This window comes from Hemiscyllium ocellatum, chromosome 31, assembly GCF_020745735.1.
Source record: "Hemiscyllium ocellatum isolate sHemOce1 chromosome 31, sHemOce1.pat.X.cur, whole genome shotgun sequence".
NCBI classification, from domain to species: Eukaryota; Metazoa; Chordata; class Chondrichthyes; order Orectolobiformes; family Hemiscylliidae; genus Hemiscyllium; species Hemiscyllium ocellatum.
The window spans coordinates 35,799,203-35,815,944 of NC_083431.1; the positions used below are offsets into that span (position 1 = coordinate 35,799,203).

The window sequence follows — 16,742 nt, forward strand, 5'->3', positions numbered from 1 at the left end:
GACAGAAACACCAATGTGGATGGAAACACCAAAGGGAGGATATGAATAGTACAGTTTTGTTGAGATGAAGGCCACAGTCTGAAAGCTCCCATCAGTTGCCTCAACATGCAGAGATTTCATTACCCTAGTGACCAAGTAGTTATTGAATATAGGCAACGTCAGTGTGTGCAATTTTGCGATTCAAGTGATTTATTTCTTCTCCAGCTGTATTGCACAGGCAGATACAGGAGAAAGTGATTGACAGAAGACCAGGAGAATCACTTTCACTGTGGCTGATGAATTTGTCCCAGAATTCACATTCAGGTGCTGATAAAATGATGCAATGGACAAATATTCTAGTCAGTCACTTAAATACTGAAGTCAGTATAAGGCATATTGTTCACACTTCAAACAAATCCTGCACATTTTGGTTTGGATATCAACCCTTGGAATATCAATTCATCCTTTTTTCGTTTATTAACCTAAGGATTTGGATTAAAATCCTCTTACTTCAGCAAGTCCAGAAGTTTGTCACTTGCTCTCTATAATAGCTAGTTACTACCAGTGCTGCCTTCAGTATGTTATCTGAATGTTGACAAGTCTCACACCTTGCCCCTCAAGACTGGTTGAACCTGCCAGGTCACATTCTTCATGGAATGTACAATTATATCTGTTGATAAATTACAAATAGATTATTCTGAATGATGGAAATTGGAAAGCAAAGCAGAAAATGCTGCAATATTCGGCAGATCTAGCAGTATGTCAAAAGAGAGAAACTGAGTGAATATTTTGTTTTTCTGTCTTCACAGATGCTGCCTGACCTGTTGGGTATTTCCACAATGGATGTAGGTTTGCTAGCTGAGCTGGAAGGTTCAGTTACAGATGTTTCGTCACCATACTAGGCAACATCATCAAACAACCTCTCGATGAAGCACTGGTGGTATGGAATCCAAGTCGATGTGTTTGTTGAAAGAGTTCAGGTTGGAATACCATGCTTCTAAGAATTCTCACGCATGAATTTATTTGGCTTGTCCTAGGATGGATGTGTTGTCCCAGTCAAAATGGTGTCCTTCCTCATTTGTATTAAAGATACTAGTGAGAGTGGGTCACGTCTTTTTGTGGCTAGTTGGTATTCATATATCCTGGTGGCTAGTTTTCCACCTGTTCAGACAAACAGTCAGAAATCTAGCTTGGACAAGCCAAACAGAGACACGCGTGAGAATTCCTAGAAGCATGGCATTCCAACCGGAACTTTATCAACAAACACATTGACTTGAATTCCAGTTACCGCCCCTTGAGAAAAAGAATAGGAAATGACATCACCATAGGAAATGATGCCACCAACTCAAGGAAACCTGAACACATTAATAAAAAGTGGGCATCCCACCAGTGCTTCATCCAGAGGCTCACTGATGATGTTACTGCGTATGGCGATGAAATGTCTGAAACCAAACTTTCCAGCTCAGCGAACAAACTTGTATCCACAACTTCACCCTGAGCTACAAATCTTCTCAAAACTCACTGTTTCCACAATGTTCTGTTTTTGTTCACAAACTCTTACTGTTATTGGGTTGGGTTGGTTTCTGTGCCTGAATATGACTCTGATCTGCGTTGTTTGCATTATTCATTCACCATTCATCAACGACTAACTTCTCCCTATAGAGAAGGATAGGATTCCAGTCTGTGTTCAGTAGTGAAGAACTTTTTATCTCCATTCTGGGCAACTGTAGATTATTGAGAATGTTCAGCACAATCAGAATTCAGGAGATTATTCCAAGTGAAGTCCTACACTTTCTCTTCAATTTATTCCGGATGTTAATGCAGGGTGATACCTGATAACAGATAGTTACAGTTTAATGCAATGAACAGCGGTCTATCCTCTGTTTTACTCATGTCAAGAGGAACAGCTGTCTAGCATTGCCATTTACCCTTGCGTCAGTGTTGGTTTAGGGACTTCAACCTGAAGGGTAAAATAACTCATTATGGGTATCGTTTCAATGGTGCTTTTATTGGGTAATAGTCATTGTCACAATATTCCTGTTTAGCTCAGTTGGAGATATTTAATGTGCAGCATCAGTCACTGTTCCACCAGCTGCATGTCAGACAGTATGTTGTCAAACTGGGAAATGGATGAAAGGGTCTTGTTTTGTGTATGTGTCTGTGTGTATTAGGTGGAGTCGATCCTCTCATGCGAGGGTTGTTGGGCAGACCAGCTAAACTGCCGACACAGGACAGGATGTTACCAGACGAATTGCGGGAGAAACTGTTTGAACTGACTGCTCATTTAGGAATGGACCTGGGTTCCCTGAATATGCAGCGTTCCCGGGATCATGGACTCCCAGGTAAGTAGAAAACAAACACTGGGTAGAGGTTGACTCTGAAAAGCAAATTTGTAAAAATGTGAGTTAATACAAGAATTTCAGTGTCTGGAGCCACATTATCAAGAGACCAGCAGCAACATATTGGTCATACTCACTGAGAAAAACTGATTTCCCTCAGCATTATTGGGAATGATATGGAAAGGCTGATGAAAGGCTGAAGTCCAGTGCTGGGTAGTAGAGAGCAGGTACTGAGTGAGGAACTGAGAAACAATCTGTGGGATCATCTTACAATCATCAGAGACTGCGGAAAATGGGATCAGAATCACACCTCTGGGTATCTTATCTGCTGTTATATGATACATGTCTGAGATCTCGCAATAATTCCCTCTGAATTATTCCTGGGATTATTTGCCAGGATGGATTCAGTCAGGAGACTTTATCAGAGGGATGATCATTAGGAGAGTATTGACTGAGGAGTTTTGTTTTAAACAATAAAGATAAATTAAGGTTATTCACTTGCCAATATTTACCAGTGAGTACTTGTAACTTATGTTTGCTGAGAAGTATCAGCCATGAAATATTTACCAAAGACTATTAATTGATATGTACTGACCAGAGATGATTTGCTGGAATTCATGCCATGAATTCTGCAAAGAAGTAGAGAGCAATATGTGGAAATATGTTCTCATTGTAAAGAATTGGGAAAGAAAATGATTTTATTGACAGACTATTAATCCAAAAACTCAGCTGAAGTTCTGGGCACCTGGATTAAAATCCTGCCAAAACTGGTGGTATAGCTTGAATTCTGAAAATATCTGGCATTAAGAACTTACTGTTGGCTATCAAATCATTGTCATTTGTCAGGGCAAAAAAAGACCCATCTGGCTCACAATGTCTTTCAGGGAAGGAAATCCACTGTCCTCACCATGTCTAGCCTAGCTACGACTCTGAACCTACAGATCTGTAGTTGATTCTCAACTACCCTCTGAAATGGTCCGTCACCTTCTGAAGGCTAACTAGGGATGGGCAATAAATATTGGCCATCTGGCAATGCTCAGGTCCCACGAGTGAAAAAGCAAAAATGAGTTAGAACATAGAACATAGAACAGTACAGCACAGTACAGGTCCTTCGGCCCACGATTTTGTGCTGAGCATCTAAATCTAAGATCAACCTAACCTACATACCCCTCAATTTACTGCCATCCATGTGCTTGCCCAGCAGTCGCTTAAATTCACTAATGTATCTGACTCTGCTACCACCACTGGCAGTGCATTCCACCACTGTGTAAAAAACCTACCTCTGACATCTCCCATATACCTTCCTCCAGTCATCTTAAAATTATGACCCCGTGTGACAACTATTTCTGCCCTAGGGAAATGTCTCTATCTAGGCCTCTCATTACCTGGTACATCTTTATCAAGTTACTTCTCTTCCTTCTTCTCTCCAGTGTGAAAAGCCCTAGCTCACTCAACCTCTCTTCATATGACATGCCCTCCAATCCTGGTAAATCTCCTCTGCATCCTCTGTAAAGCATTTACATCCTTCCTATGTGAGGCGAGCAGAACTGGACATGATATTCCAAATGTGGTCTAACCAGGGCTCGATAGAGCTGCATTAAAACCTCATAGCTCTCAAACTCAGTGCCCCTGCTAATGAGAGCCATATACTTTCTTAGCACCCCTATCAACTTGGGTGGCAACATTGAGGGATGTATGTACATGGACCCCAAGATCCCGCTATTCCTCCACACTGCCGAGAATCCTGTCTTTAACCCTGTATTCAGCTTTTGACTTTGATCTTTCAAAATGAATCACTTTTTGCATTTATCCAGGTTAAACTAGATCTGCCACTTCTCAGCCCAGCTCGGCATCCTGCCACGTCTTGTTGTAGCCCTCAACACTATCTACAACACCACTGAACTTTGAGTCATTGGCAAACTTACTAATCCACCCTTCCACTTCTTCCTTCAAGTCATTTATAAAAACTACAAAGAGTAGAGACCAAAAACAGATCCATGTGGGCCATCACTGGTCACCGACCTCCAGGCAGAAATACTTTCAATCCACTACCACTTGCTGTCATCTTTCAGCAAGCCAGTTCTGTATCCAGATAGCCAAATTTCCTGTATTCCATACCTCCTAACTGTCTGAATGAGCCTACTGTGGGGAACCAAATGCCTTACTGAAATCTATATACACCACATCCACTGCTCAACCTTCATCAACTTGTCTCACCACATCCTCAAAGAACTCAACAAGGCTTGTGAGGCATGATCAGTTGTTTTTGGCTGGCTACTAGGTAGCTGACTTGGAGCTATCTGGATGAAAGCATTCATTACCTGCAATACAGTGGTGACTAGGGGATAGGTTTTCAACTATACTTTCACACAAGTTAACACTCAAACACAGGCTGGTACATATGTCAATGTTCAGCCCACACCAACAGAGTTGAAATTGGCTTAGTAATCTCTATTTTTGTGCATTTATCAAACAGCAAAACACAACATTGTCTACAGTTTGGGGCATAATTTGCAGAGGTGGCTTGCTAATGGGCAGTTAATCTCAGTCCTTTATTGCCTTTATTGCCACTGTGACAAGAGGTCATAGTGCAGACTGAAGTTTCCTTCACATCTTTAGATGAATCATCCCATCAATCAAGCACACAGCATTCACCAGCTGGCCAACATTGATTGCCCATCTCTAGTTGGCCTTGAGAAGGTTGTAGACCATTCCAGAGGACAGTTCAGGCAACCACGTTATGGGTCTGGAGTCACATGTAGGCCAAACCAGGTGAATGTACACCTGCACTTTTTTTGCAGCAATCGTCTTTTTTTTAAAAAAAAGATTTTGAATTAAAGACTAAAAATGTCCATAATATTTTGGGGTTCTAAGTCATTGTGATAGTATTTACTAGAGATTCACTGTGGTTGAATAATTTATGGGTGAATATTTAATGATTGATTTATTTATAAAAGAATATTTTTCAAATAGATTTTATGGAAAAATACTTAGCATTTGTTATTTCCAGGGTGTATTTACCAAGAAATGGCTAAAAGAATGTTTACCAGAAAATGTTTGCAGCATCTTGGGATGTCCTAAATTCCCAAAGGACCCAAAAGTAATAAGTTACTTTTGAAATGTATTGAATGTTGGAATCTAGGAATCATTTTTATCACAAAGGAAGATGGTTACAATTGTTGGTACTCATGCGTCTCAGGAAGTGCAAAGTTTTTTAATCACACCAACTCCCCCAGCTTGAGTCCTTAGTCTGAGCTAGTACCACTAGATGGAGACATGAGACAGCATCCATTCATATCCACAAATCCATCTTGAATGAGTTATGGTAAGATATAACAAGAAGAGTACTTCCAGAACATTCTACAAAGCTTCAGAAAGGCATTGCCATTATCTGATGGTTAGCTGGTCAAAGTTAATTGTGGTACTGGTGGGATGATGCAGCTGAAGATGTGAACGAAACTTTAGTCTGCACTGTGATCTCTTGTAACTATAAAGGCAATAAGGTACTGAGAATATCTGCTCATCACCAAATCTTTGAATCTCAGTGTCTATGTCATAAGAAAATAAAGTTTATTGTGCACATTTTGTCCAGTGTAACATTTAGTTGCTGACAGATATATTTTATGTTTCACACTCTCTGAACTTCACAGGTTACAATGCTTGGCGAAGATTCTGTGGCCTTTCAGCACCCAGAAATTACAGTCAGCTCTTTCAGGTCCTCCGCAATACTCCTTTAGTGAGGAAACTCATTAGCTTGTATAGAATTCCAGAAAATATTGACGTGTGGTTGGGGGCAATCTCCGAACCCTTTGAAGCAGGTGGCAGAGTGGGCCCTTTGTTGGCTTGTTTAATAGGACAACAATTCAAGAACCTGAGAGATGGAGACAGGTAAGGAACAATAGTAGCAGCAAAATAAAACTTAAAAGCGTTAACATTCATTGAGGTGAGAGTTTATATTTCACAATAAAAGCACTGCAGTTCAGAGATACAGAGCTACCAGCCTGGGCACTAGTAGGTTCAGTCATTAATTTATGTTGTTGGATAAAGCAGATAGAGGGAGTGCTGAAAGATTGTCAATGACTTTTTCTTCTCCATAATTGTGTTGTATAACAGCCAATTGAAAACCCAACAGACCATGAGGACCCCAAGTAGCTTCAATCACTTAGTCCCCTGAGGAAATGTAAGGGTTAAAAACATGCAAAACAACATTAATGGAAATGTCTGGGCCTGGGTTCACTGGAAAGGTGAAGAAAGCCATTTGGCAGATCGTGCCTCTGCCAGTTCAAGAGCAGGGGGATGTGATGGATGGCAGTTATAGGAAGGAAAAAAGTTTCAGATACAGTCATATAGACGGGTTAATTCCAGGAAAGATAAGAGAGGTAGGCAAGTGGTGCAGGAGTCTTCTGTGACTATCCCCATTTCAAACGAGTACGCTGTTTTGGAAAATGTAGAGGGTGATGGATTCTAAGGGGAATGTAACAAAAACAGTCAAGTTTCTTGGATCAAGACTGGCTCTAATGCAATGAGGGGTACATTGGGTTGCAAGAGATCAAGTGTGTTAGGAGACTCTCTAGTCCGAGGCACAGGCAGACATTTCTGTGTCCAGCAGTGAAACATCAGAATGGTATGTTCCTTCCCTGGTGCCAGGATCAAGGATGTCTCCGAGAGGGTGCAGAATGTTCTCAACGGGGAGAGGGACCAGCAGGAGGTCATTGGACACTTTGGAACCAACGACATAGGAAGGGAAAAGGATGAGATTCTGAAGGAGGATACAGAGAGTTAGGCAGGAATTTAAAAAGGAGGTCTCCGAGAGTAGTAATATCCGGATTACTCCTGGGACTACGAGCTAGTGAGGGCAGGAATAGGACGTTAGAGCAGATGAATGCATGGCTGAGGAGCTGGTGTATAGGAGAAGGAGGGGGAGGACTCAGAGATAGTGAGGAAAGAGATCAATCTAAGACTGGTACATTTGAGAAAAGAAGTGAGTCAAACAGTCAGGGCAGGCAGGGACAAAGCAGAGAACAAGGTAGGACTGATAAATTAAACTGCATTTATTTCAATGTAAGAGGCCTAACAGGGAAGGCAGACGAACTCAGGGTATGGTTAGGAACATGGGACTGGGATATCATAGCAATTACAGAAACATGGCTCAGGGATGGAGAGGACTGACAGATTAATGTTCCAGGATACAAACGCTACAGGAAGGATAGAAAGGGAGGCAAGGAAGGAGGGGGAGTGGTATTTTTGGGAAGTTATTTGGATGGAACTGAGAAATAAGAAAGGGATGATCACCTTATTGAGATTGTACTATAGACCTCATAATAGTCAGGGAAATTGGGAAACAGATTTGTAAGGAGACCTCCGTTATCTGTAGGAATTAGAGTGGTTATGGTAGGGCATTTTAACTTTCCAAACATAGGCTGGGACTGCCATAGTGTTAAGGGTTTAGATGGAGAGGAATTTGTTAAGTGTGTACAAAAGACGTTTCTGATTCAATATGTGGATGTACCTACTAGAGAAGGTGCAAAACTTGACCTACTCATAGACTCGTAGACTCTTAGAGATGTACAGCATGGAAACAGGCCCTTCGGTCCAACCTGTCCATGCCGACCAGATATTCCAACCCAGTCTAGTTTCACCTGTCAGCACTCGGCCCATATCCCTCCGAGCCCTTCCTATTCATATACCCATCCAAATGCCTCTTAAGTGTTGCAGTTGTTCAAGCCTCCACCACTTCCTCTGGCATTCCATACACAAACCACCCTCTGTGTGAAATAGTTGTCCCTTAGGTCTCTTTTATATCTTTCCCTTCTCACCCTAAACCTATGCCCTCTGGATCTGGACTCCCCGACCCCAGGAAAAAGATTTTGCCTATTTACCCTATCCATGCCCCTCATAATTTTGTCAACCTCTATAAGGTCACCCCTCAGCCTCCGACATTCCAGGGAAATCAGCCCCAGCCTGTTCAGTCTCTCCCTATAGCTCAAATCCTCCAACCCTGGCAACATCCTTGTAAATCTTTTCTGAACCCTTTCCTGGGAAATAAGGCAAGGCAAGTGACTGAGGTGTCAGTGGGGGAGCACTTTGGGGCCAGCGACCATAATTCTATTAGTTTTAAAATAGTGATGGAAAAGGATAGACCAGATCTAAAAGTTGAAGTTCTAAGTTGGAGGAAGGCTAATTTTGACAGTATTAAGCAAGAACTTTCAAAAGCTGATTGGGGGTAGATGTTCACAGGGAAAGAGATGGCTGGAAAATGGGAAGCCTTCAGAAATGAGATAACAAGAGTCCAAAGACATTATATTCATAGCAATGTTTGAGATGATTTGTAGCTCAGGTTGAGGTTCTGGATGTAAGTTTGTTGGCTGAGCTGGAAGGTTCTTTTCCAGGCGTCTCGTCACCCTACTAGGTAACATCTTCAGCGGGGTTCCGGGCGAAGCAATGCAGTTGATTCATGCTTTATTTTTATTATAAATAGAAAGGGAAATAGATGGTGACATCTTGAAAAATGTCCATATTACAGAGGAGGAAGTGCTGGATGTGTGAAATGCATAAAAGTGGATAAATCCCCAGGACCTGATCAGGTGTACTCTAGAACTCTGTGGGAAGCTAGAGAAGTGATTGATGGGCCACTTGCTGAGATATTTGTATCATTGATAGTCACGGATTCGGTGCCGTGAGATTGGAGGTTGGCTAACGTGGTGCCACTGTTTAAGAAGGGTGGTAAGGAAAAGCAAGGGAACTATAGACCAGTGAGCCTGACGTCGGTGGTGGGCAAGTTGTTGGAGGAAATTCCGAGGGACAGGATGTATTGGTATTTGAAAAGGCAAGACTGATTAGGGATAGTCAACATGGCTTTGTGTGGGGGAAATCATGTCTCTCAAACTTGATTGAGGTTTTTGAAGAAGGAACAAAAAGGGTCCACTGCAGAGCATTGGACGTGATCGATATGAACTTCAGTAAGGTATTCGATAAGGTTCCCCATGGGAGACTGATTAGCAAGGTTAGATCTCACAGAAAACAGGGAGAACTAGCTCATTTGGATACAGAACTGGCTCAAAGGTAGAAGACAGAGGGTGGTGGTGGAGGGTTGTTTTTTAGACTGGAGATCTGTGACCACTGGAGTGCCACAAAGATTGGTGCTGAGTCCACTACTTTTTGGTATTTACATAAATGATTTGGTTGTGAGCATAAGAGGTATAGTTTGTCAATGTAAAGTACATTGGTTAGGCCACATTTGAAAATTTATGTGCAATTCTGGTCTCCTTCCTATTGGAAGGATGTTCTGAAACTTGAAAGGATTCAGAAAAGATTTAAAAGGATGTTGCCCAGGGTTGGAGGATTTGAGCTATAGGGAGAGGCTGAATAGGCTGAGGCTGTTTTCCCTGGAGCGTCAGAAGCTGAGGGGTGACCTTATCGAGGTTTATAAAATCATGAGGGACATGGATAGGGTAAATAGACAAAGTCTCTTCCCTGGGGTGGGGAAGTCCAGAACTAGAGAGCATAGGTTTAGAGTGAGAGGGGAAAGACATAAAAGAGACCTAAAGGGAAACTTTTTTCATGCAGAGGGTGGTGTGTGTATGGAATGAGCTGCCAGAGGAAGTGGTGGAGGTTAGTATGATTGCAACGTTTAAAAGGCATTTGGGTGGGTAAATGAATAGGAAGGGTTTAGAGGGATATGGGCCGGGTGTTTGCAGGTGGGACTAGATTAGGTTGGGATATCTGGCTGGCATGGACGGGTTCGTCCCAAGTGTCTGATTCCGTGCTGTACATCTCTATGACTAATGCCAATCTCCTGCTTTTTTCCCACACCCTTGCACATTATTTTCATCCAAATAACCACCCAATGTCCATCCTGAGTGCTTCAATTGAACCCGCCTCCTCAACATTTCCAGGCAGCACATTCTGTACCCCAACTGTGAGAAAGTTTCATTTTCTCACATCTTCCTTGCTTCATTTGCACATCACATTAAATCTATACCATCATGATCTTGTTCTTTTTAGAAATAGGAACAGCTTCTCCCTAAATACTCTATCCAGCCCTGCTCAAGGCTTTGACTTCTCGATTAGATCTCCCCTTGACTGCCTTCTCTCCTGTGCATCTCTCCCTGAAAACACTCACTGGGTGAGGCAATACCTGTCCAGTGCAGGTGTTGACAAAGGGAGATGATAGCATTAAACTAATAATCCAGAGGATCAGACTGTTGCTCTGGGTTCAAATCCCACTATTGCAGCACATGGGAATTGATTTCAATTAATAAACCTGGAATCGAACAACCAATCAGTAAAAACCAAAATCAAGTAAGAAACTATCATCAAACTCATCTAGTTCATCAATGTCTTAGAGGGAAGCAAATCTGCCATCCTTAACTGGTTTGGCTTTCAGGTGACCCAAGTCCCATGTTGCTTGAATCTTAAATGCTCTCTAATATGGCTGAGCAAACCATTCCATTCAAACAGTTAGGGGGGGGGAAACAAATGTTGACAGTGAAGCCCAAGACCCAGGAAAGAATTTTTTAGAAAAAACAGTTTGGATTGATGATCTTTGTTTGGAAGTGGAAAGTCTCACAGCAAAGTGTCAGAGAGAGAAAATAGAGTAAAGACAATCTTAGAAATTAATTGTAAAATAACCAGCTGCTTCACTCTTGTATGATAAACATATTAGAGTCATATAGTCATAGAGATGTACAGCATGGAAACAGACCCTTCGGTCCAACCCATCCATGCCAACCAGATATCCTAACCCAATCTAGTCCCACCTGCCAGCACCCAGCCCATATCCCTCCAAATCCTTCCTATTCATATACCCATTCAAATGCCTTTTAAATGTTGCAATTGTACCAACCTCCACCACATTCTCTGGCAGCTCATTCCATACATGTACAACCCTCTGCGTGAAAAGGTTGCCTCTTACGTTTCTTTTATATCTTGCCCTCTCACCCTAAACTAATGCCCTCTAGCTCTGGACTCCCTCACGCCAGGGAAAAGACCTTGTCTACTTACCTTATCCATGCCCCTCATAATTTTGTAAAGCTGTACAAAGTCACTCCAACGCTCCAGGGAAAACAGTCCCAGCCTCTTCAGCCTCTCCCTATAACTCAAATCCTCCAACCCTGGCAACATCCTTGTAAATATTTTCTGAACCCTTTCAAGTTTCACAACATCTTTCTGATATGAAAGAGATCAGAATTGCATGCAATATTTCAACAGTGGCCTAACCAATGTCCTGTACAGCCGCATCATGACCTTCCAACTTCTGTACTCCATATTCTGACCAATAAAGGAAAGCATACCAAACACCTTCTTCACTATCCTATCTACTTGCGACTCCACTTTCAAGGAACTATGGACCTGCACTAAAAGGTGTCTTTGTTCAGCAACACTCCCTAGGACCTTGCCATTAAGTGTGTAAGTCCTGCTAAGATTTGCTTTCCCAAAATGCAGTACCTCACATTTATCTGAATTAAACTCCATCTGCCACTTCTCAGCCCATTGGCCCATCTGATCAAGATCCTGTTGGAATCTGAGGTAACCCTCTTCGCTGTCCACTCCACCTCCAATTTTGGTGTCATCTGCAAATTTATGAACTATATCTCTTGTGCTCTCATCCAAATCATTTATGTAAATGATGAAAAGTAGTGGATCTAGCACTGATTCTTCAGGCACTCCACTGGTCACAGGCCTCCAGTCTGAAAAACAACCACCCTCTGTCTTCTACCTCTGAGCCAGTTCTGTATCCAAATGGCTAGTTTTCTCTGTATTCCATGAGATCTAACCTCGCTAACTAGTCTCCCATAGGGAACTTTGTCAAATGCCTTATTGAAATCCATATCGATCACATCTACCGCTCTGCCCTCATCAATCCTCTTTGTTCCTTCTTCAAAAAACTCAATCAAGTTTGTGAGGCATGATATCCCACACACAAAGCCATGTTGACTATCCCTAATCAGTCCTTGCCTTTCCAATTACATGTATATCCTGTCCCTCAGGATTCCCTCCAACTTGCCCACCACCGACATCAGGCTCACTGGTCAATAGTTCCCTGGCTTGTCCTTACCACCCTTCTTAGTCACAGGTGAGGTGCCAGAAGACTGGAGGTTGGCAAACGTGGTGCCACTGTCTATCAGTGATTCAAATATCTTGGCAAGTGGCCCATCAATCACTTCCCTAGCTTCCCACAGAGTTCTCGGGTACACCTGATCAGGTCCTGGGGTTTTATCCACCTTTATGCGTTTCTAGGCATCCAGCACTTCCTCCTCTGTATAATGGACATTTTTCAAGATGTCACAATCTATTTCCCTACATTCTATATCTTCCATGTCCTTTTCCACAGTAAATATTGATGCAAAATGCTCGTTTAGTATCTCCCCCATTTTCTGCAGCTCCACACAAAGGCCGCCTTGCTGATCTTTGTGGGGCCCTATTCTCTCCCTTTTGTACTTAATGTATTTGTAAAAACTGTTTAGATTCTCCATAATTCTATTTGCCAAAGCTATCTCATGTCCCCCTTTTTGCCCTCCTGATTTCCCTCTTAAGTATATTCCTACTGCTTTTATACTCTTCTAAGGATTCACTCGAACTATCCTGTCTATACCTTACATATGGAGAGGAGTAAAAATGATGCCAAAGGAAAGGAGACAACAATGGCATCCATCCTTACTCTGAACACAATGAACAGTCCGCGTTACATCTTTAGGTTGAATCTATTCCTTCAATGGTGAAAAGTGCAAGTTTACTGTATAGGGGTGAGTAAATATCTTCCCCTATCACCCTCTCTGTTGTCCAGCTCCGATAGTTCACCTGCCATCTTGCCCATCTGCCAACACAATTTAGGTCTTGATCTGAAAATGTCAGGTGTTTAACAATGAAACTTCCCTTTGTTCTTCAGATTCTGGTGGGAAAATGATGGCGTTTTTACTGGTAGTCAACGTCAGGCTCTTCAAAAAATCTCCATGTCCAGGATAATCTGTGATAACACAGGGATTGAGCTTCTTCCTCGGAATGCTTTTAAATTCCATCAAAATTCACAAGAATACGTTCACTGCAGTAAGATCCCAAAGGTCGACTTGAGTGCCTGGAGGGAGGATACACAAGGTATGAGATGATTGGACTGGACCCAGTCTGCAGAAAGCTGGCATTATCAATCAGTTATGTTTGAGTATGAAACAATCAAACTCTGATGGTATAATAAAAGGCCAAAAGGAATGTGAGAGCTCAGTTTCTCAAGTACCTGAAACATTCTCTCTCTCTTTGTTGATTCTAATGTTTTATTCAAATATATTTATTTCGTCTGGAAAATTTTCCATCTGCACTAGGGACTAAGTCCGGCAGCACCTTGGAAAGAAGTCAGTTAACATTTCGGATCTGGTGACATTTCTTCAGAACTGGGGGTAAAATAGGATAGCTCCAGGTTTCCTTTTTCCTTTTTCCTAATTAGTGTCTGTTTGTTCTGTCTCCAGTAACCCCCTGTGGCTCTGTTCCTGTTGTTAAGCATGCCCATTTCTCCATCTGTAAGTCTTCAGTCAAATATACCTGCGAGTCCAGATTCGAACTGGTGGGAGGAGACACATTAACCTGTCTGAGTAATGGACAGTGGAACCGAGAACCACCTGGCTGTGTAGGTAAGAGCCGAATTCCAGTGGATTGCATTAGGACTGCCAATGGTTGGCATCGGGAGTAAAAAGTTAAATCTAAACATAGAAACAGAAATTTTCACCTCCATCATCTGAGCACTGACCTGTGATAAGCGGTCACCTTTCGAATCCTCCACCTGTGACCCCTGTACTGTTACCTCCGGCTACCCCTCTCTTTCTGTGAACATGTATGTTTATTCCAAATGCTTTAATGAGAATTATTAAATAAATCTTTGATGCAAATAAAAATGATGATCTTGTCTTTCAAATCTTTCAGATCCCCAGTCAACTGGATATCACAATGTTCGAATTAAAGTAATACAAGGAGGCAAAGGTAGTTGTGTATCAAAAGGATCTAATGGAGAATGTATTCAATCTGCATCACAAAATGAGGTGGAAAAGGTTCAACTCAATGAAAAGAATGCGAAAATAAAAGATGCAATTCTATCTGGAAAGAAGAACAATGGCTAGAGAGGTTACAAAGGTCAAATAGAAATATTTACTTGTCAGATACCTGGGTTTATCGATTTTCTTAATACTGTGAAGTGAGCAGAGGCATCATTGTGTACCTTTATAAAATAAAATTGGGCTATATTGAGTGTCTCAGGGCAGGATGTCAAATATGGGAGAATTACTTTTTGGGAAATAGCATCCTTCAGCTAAATTCTGGTGATCAAGCTTGATTTGAGCTTGAGCTGGTTCCTTAATCTATTACCAACTTTTTCCTGGCCTGCTTACTTTATAGTTTAATTACTTTACTTTGCTTTCCTTCCAGACATAAATAAAGATCTTTCCAAGTAAATTGTTAGCAAAATTTGCTTTTGGGGTTTCTTAGAAACTGAGCTGGGTAATCAGGAGCCACTCCTGAATCTTTATAATAGACAAGCTGATTTCCATAATTCTCATGTGTAGAGCAAATCCATCCTCTGGTCTGATCTTGGGATCTGGCTCAGTCACAGATTCTTTTTCCCAATATTATTTCAGGGCTCCCCAGAGTGATTCAGTCAAAGAGCTGAGATATTACCAACAAATCTGAGTTATCAAATTAGATTCACCTTCAGTGTGGAAATACGCCCTTCATCCCAAAAGGTCCACACCGACCCTCCAAAGAGTAACCCACCCAGACCCATTTCCCTCTGACAAAGGTACCTGACAATATGGGCAATTTAGCATGGCCAATTTACCTGACCGGCACATCTTTGGACTGTGGGAGGAAGCCCATGTTTTCACAATTAACATTTCTACCTGTAGCACATTTTGGACGAGCCATGTAGCAAAGATCTATTTTTGACAATGGATGGCAGTGAGAATATCTAATTATGGGTACTTCTGTGAGAGGGGCTGGTTAACTTGGACGGCTGGTCTCTGATGCAGATTTGACAGCAACACTGTGGGTTCAATTCCTACACTTACTGAGGTTAGTATGAAAGACTCCCCTTCTTAATCTCTTCTCACTTGTTGTTAATTGGGTTCAATTATTAATGTGTGCATAAAATTTAATATATTAACTAGAAAATGTCTAATCACACTGAGTGATGTAATGAATCATGTCTGAATTTTCTGGATATAATGTGACGAATTGCTTTCAAATTGTTTATTTCAATGAAAGCTTAAATGGTGAAGTGTGAGATCTCAATTGCATGGAACTTACAATAAATTCACAAGGACACTGACTGTATTACCTCCGTGTCGTTTATTCGCTGTTGCTGCTGCTCTCGCAGGTTGGCAGTGTCCATCACATGCCATCTCTGTCTATTCCAGTTGTGCAGGACACACTGTACAATGATTATATCGTACATTCTGTACAGATTGTTCCAAGCGTCAGAAACATCTTTTCAGGAGGCCCCTCATCTGTTCGGCTGTTATGTCAGAAGTAGGATGGGATGCTTTGTATCTACATCCCACCCTGAATCAGGAGTTGTATTATGGAGAAATCAGCCAACAGGGGCGGTACAGCTCCAGGCCATGCCTGGGCCCGGGTACCAGATGAAGGAGGCATTGGCATTCCAGCTGCAGAGCTGTGCGGGATCTTGGGAACACCTGAGTGTTTGCAGATCGAGCGATGGACTTTGTGCTTTTTCTGTCAGCAAGGACTCATGGTGGAGACAAGGGGTGGGGAGTGATGTACTAGACGTTTCACTTTCTTTTGGCTGCTCCTTTTATTTCTGCTTCTGTCTGAAATTCTGAATATTTTATCCTAAGATGCACCAGAGAATGGTGACTGTACTCCTATATTCCTGTACTTAAATACACAGGACAATGAAATCTAAATCTAAGACGAAATAAACTAAAGGCTGCAATATTAAAGGGAGTGCAGAAGCAGCACCACCTGGATGTTTCGGTGCAAAAATCGCTGAAGGTGGCAATGAAAGAGCCATTAAAAATACACTTGGCATTATGGACTTTATAAATAGAGGTGCAGAGTATAAGAGAGGAGAATGTAAGTTAAAGCTGTGTAAAAATGTGTCTTTAACCTCAACTGGTTTGTTGCATTTAATCCTGGATTCCATACTTTAGGAAGCATGTGAAGGCACAGCAGACATTACAGAAAAGATTCAAGAGAATTTTCAAAGGATGAGAAACTTAATTATGTAGGAAGATTAGAGAACTGTTCCTTATTGGATAAAAGAAGGTTGATAGGAGATTTGATGGAATTGCTCAAGATAATGAGGGGGTCAGACGAGATCAGTTAGTGAGAAAATGTTCCCATCAGTGGAAGGATCAATAACAAGAGGGCGCAGATTGAAAGGATTTCACAAAAGAACACATAACAACATGAAGAAAAGCATTT

General features: G+C 41.8%; 1 protein-coding gene across 1 annotated transcript in view; it reads left to right on the top strand.

Moving 5' to 3' along the window:
* The window catches only part of LOC132830279 (eosinophil peroxidase-like), a 46,803-nt gene extending 31,179 nt beyond the window's left edge, over nucleotides 1-15,624 (top strand). The window contains exons 11-15 of the mRNA XM_060847824.1: nucleotides 2,151-2,321; nucleotides 5,969-6,206; nucleotides 13,207-13,412; nucleotides 13,778-13,939; nucleotides 14,229-15,624. Coding sequence (XP_060703807.1) covers nucleotides 2,151-2,321; nucleotides 5,969-6,206; nucleotides 13,207-13,412; nucleotides 13,778-13,939; nucleotides 14,229-14,422 — 971 coding nt within the window. The 3' untranslated portion in view covers nucleotides 14,423-15,624. The remainder of the gene's footprint in view (nucleotides 1-2,150; nucleotides 2,322-5,968; nucleotides 6,207-13,206; nucleotides 13,413-13,777; nucleotides 13,940-14,228) is intronic.
* Nucleotides 15,625-16,742: the final 1,118 nt, after the last annotated feature.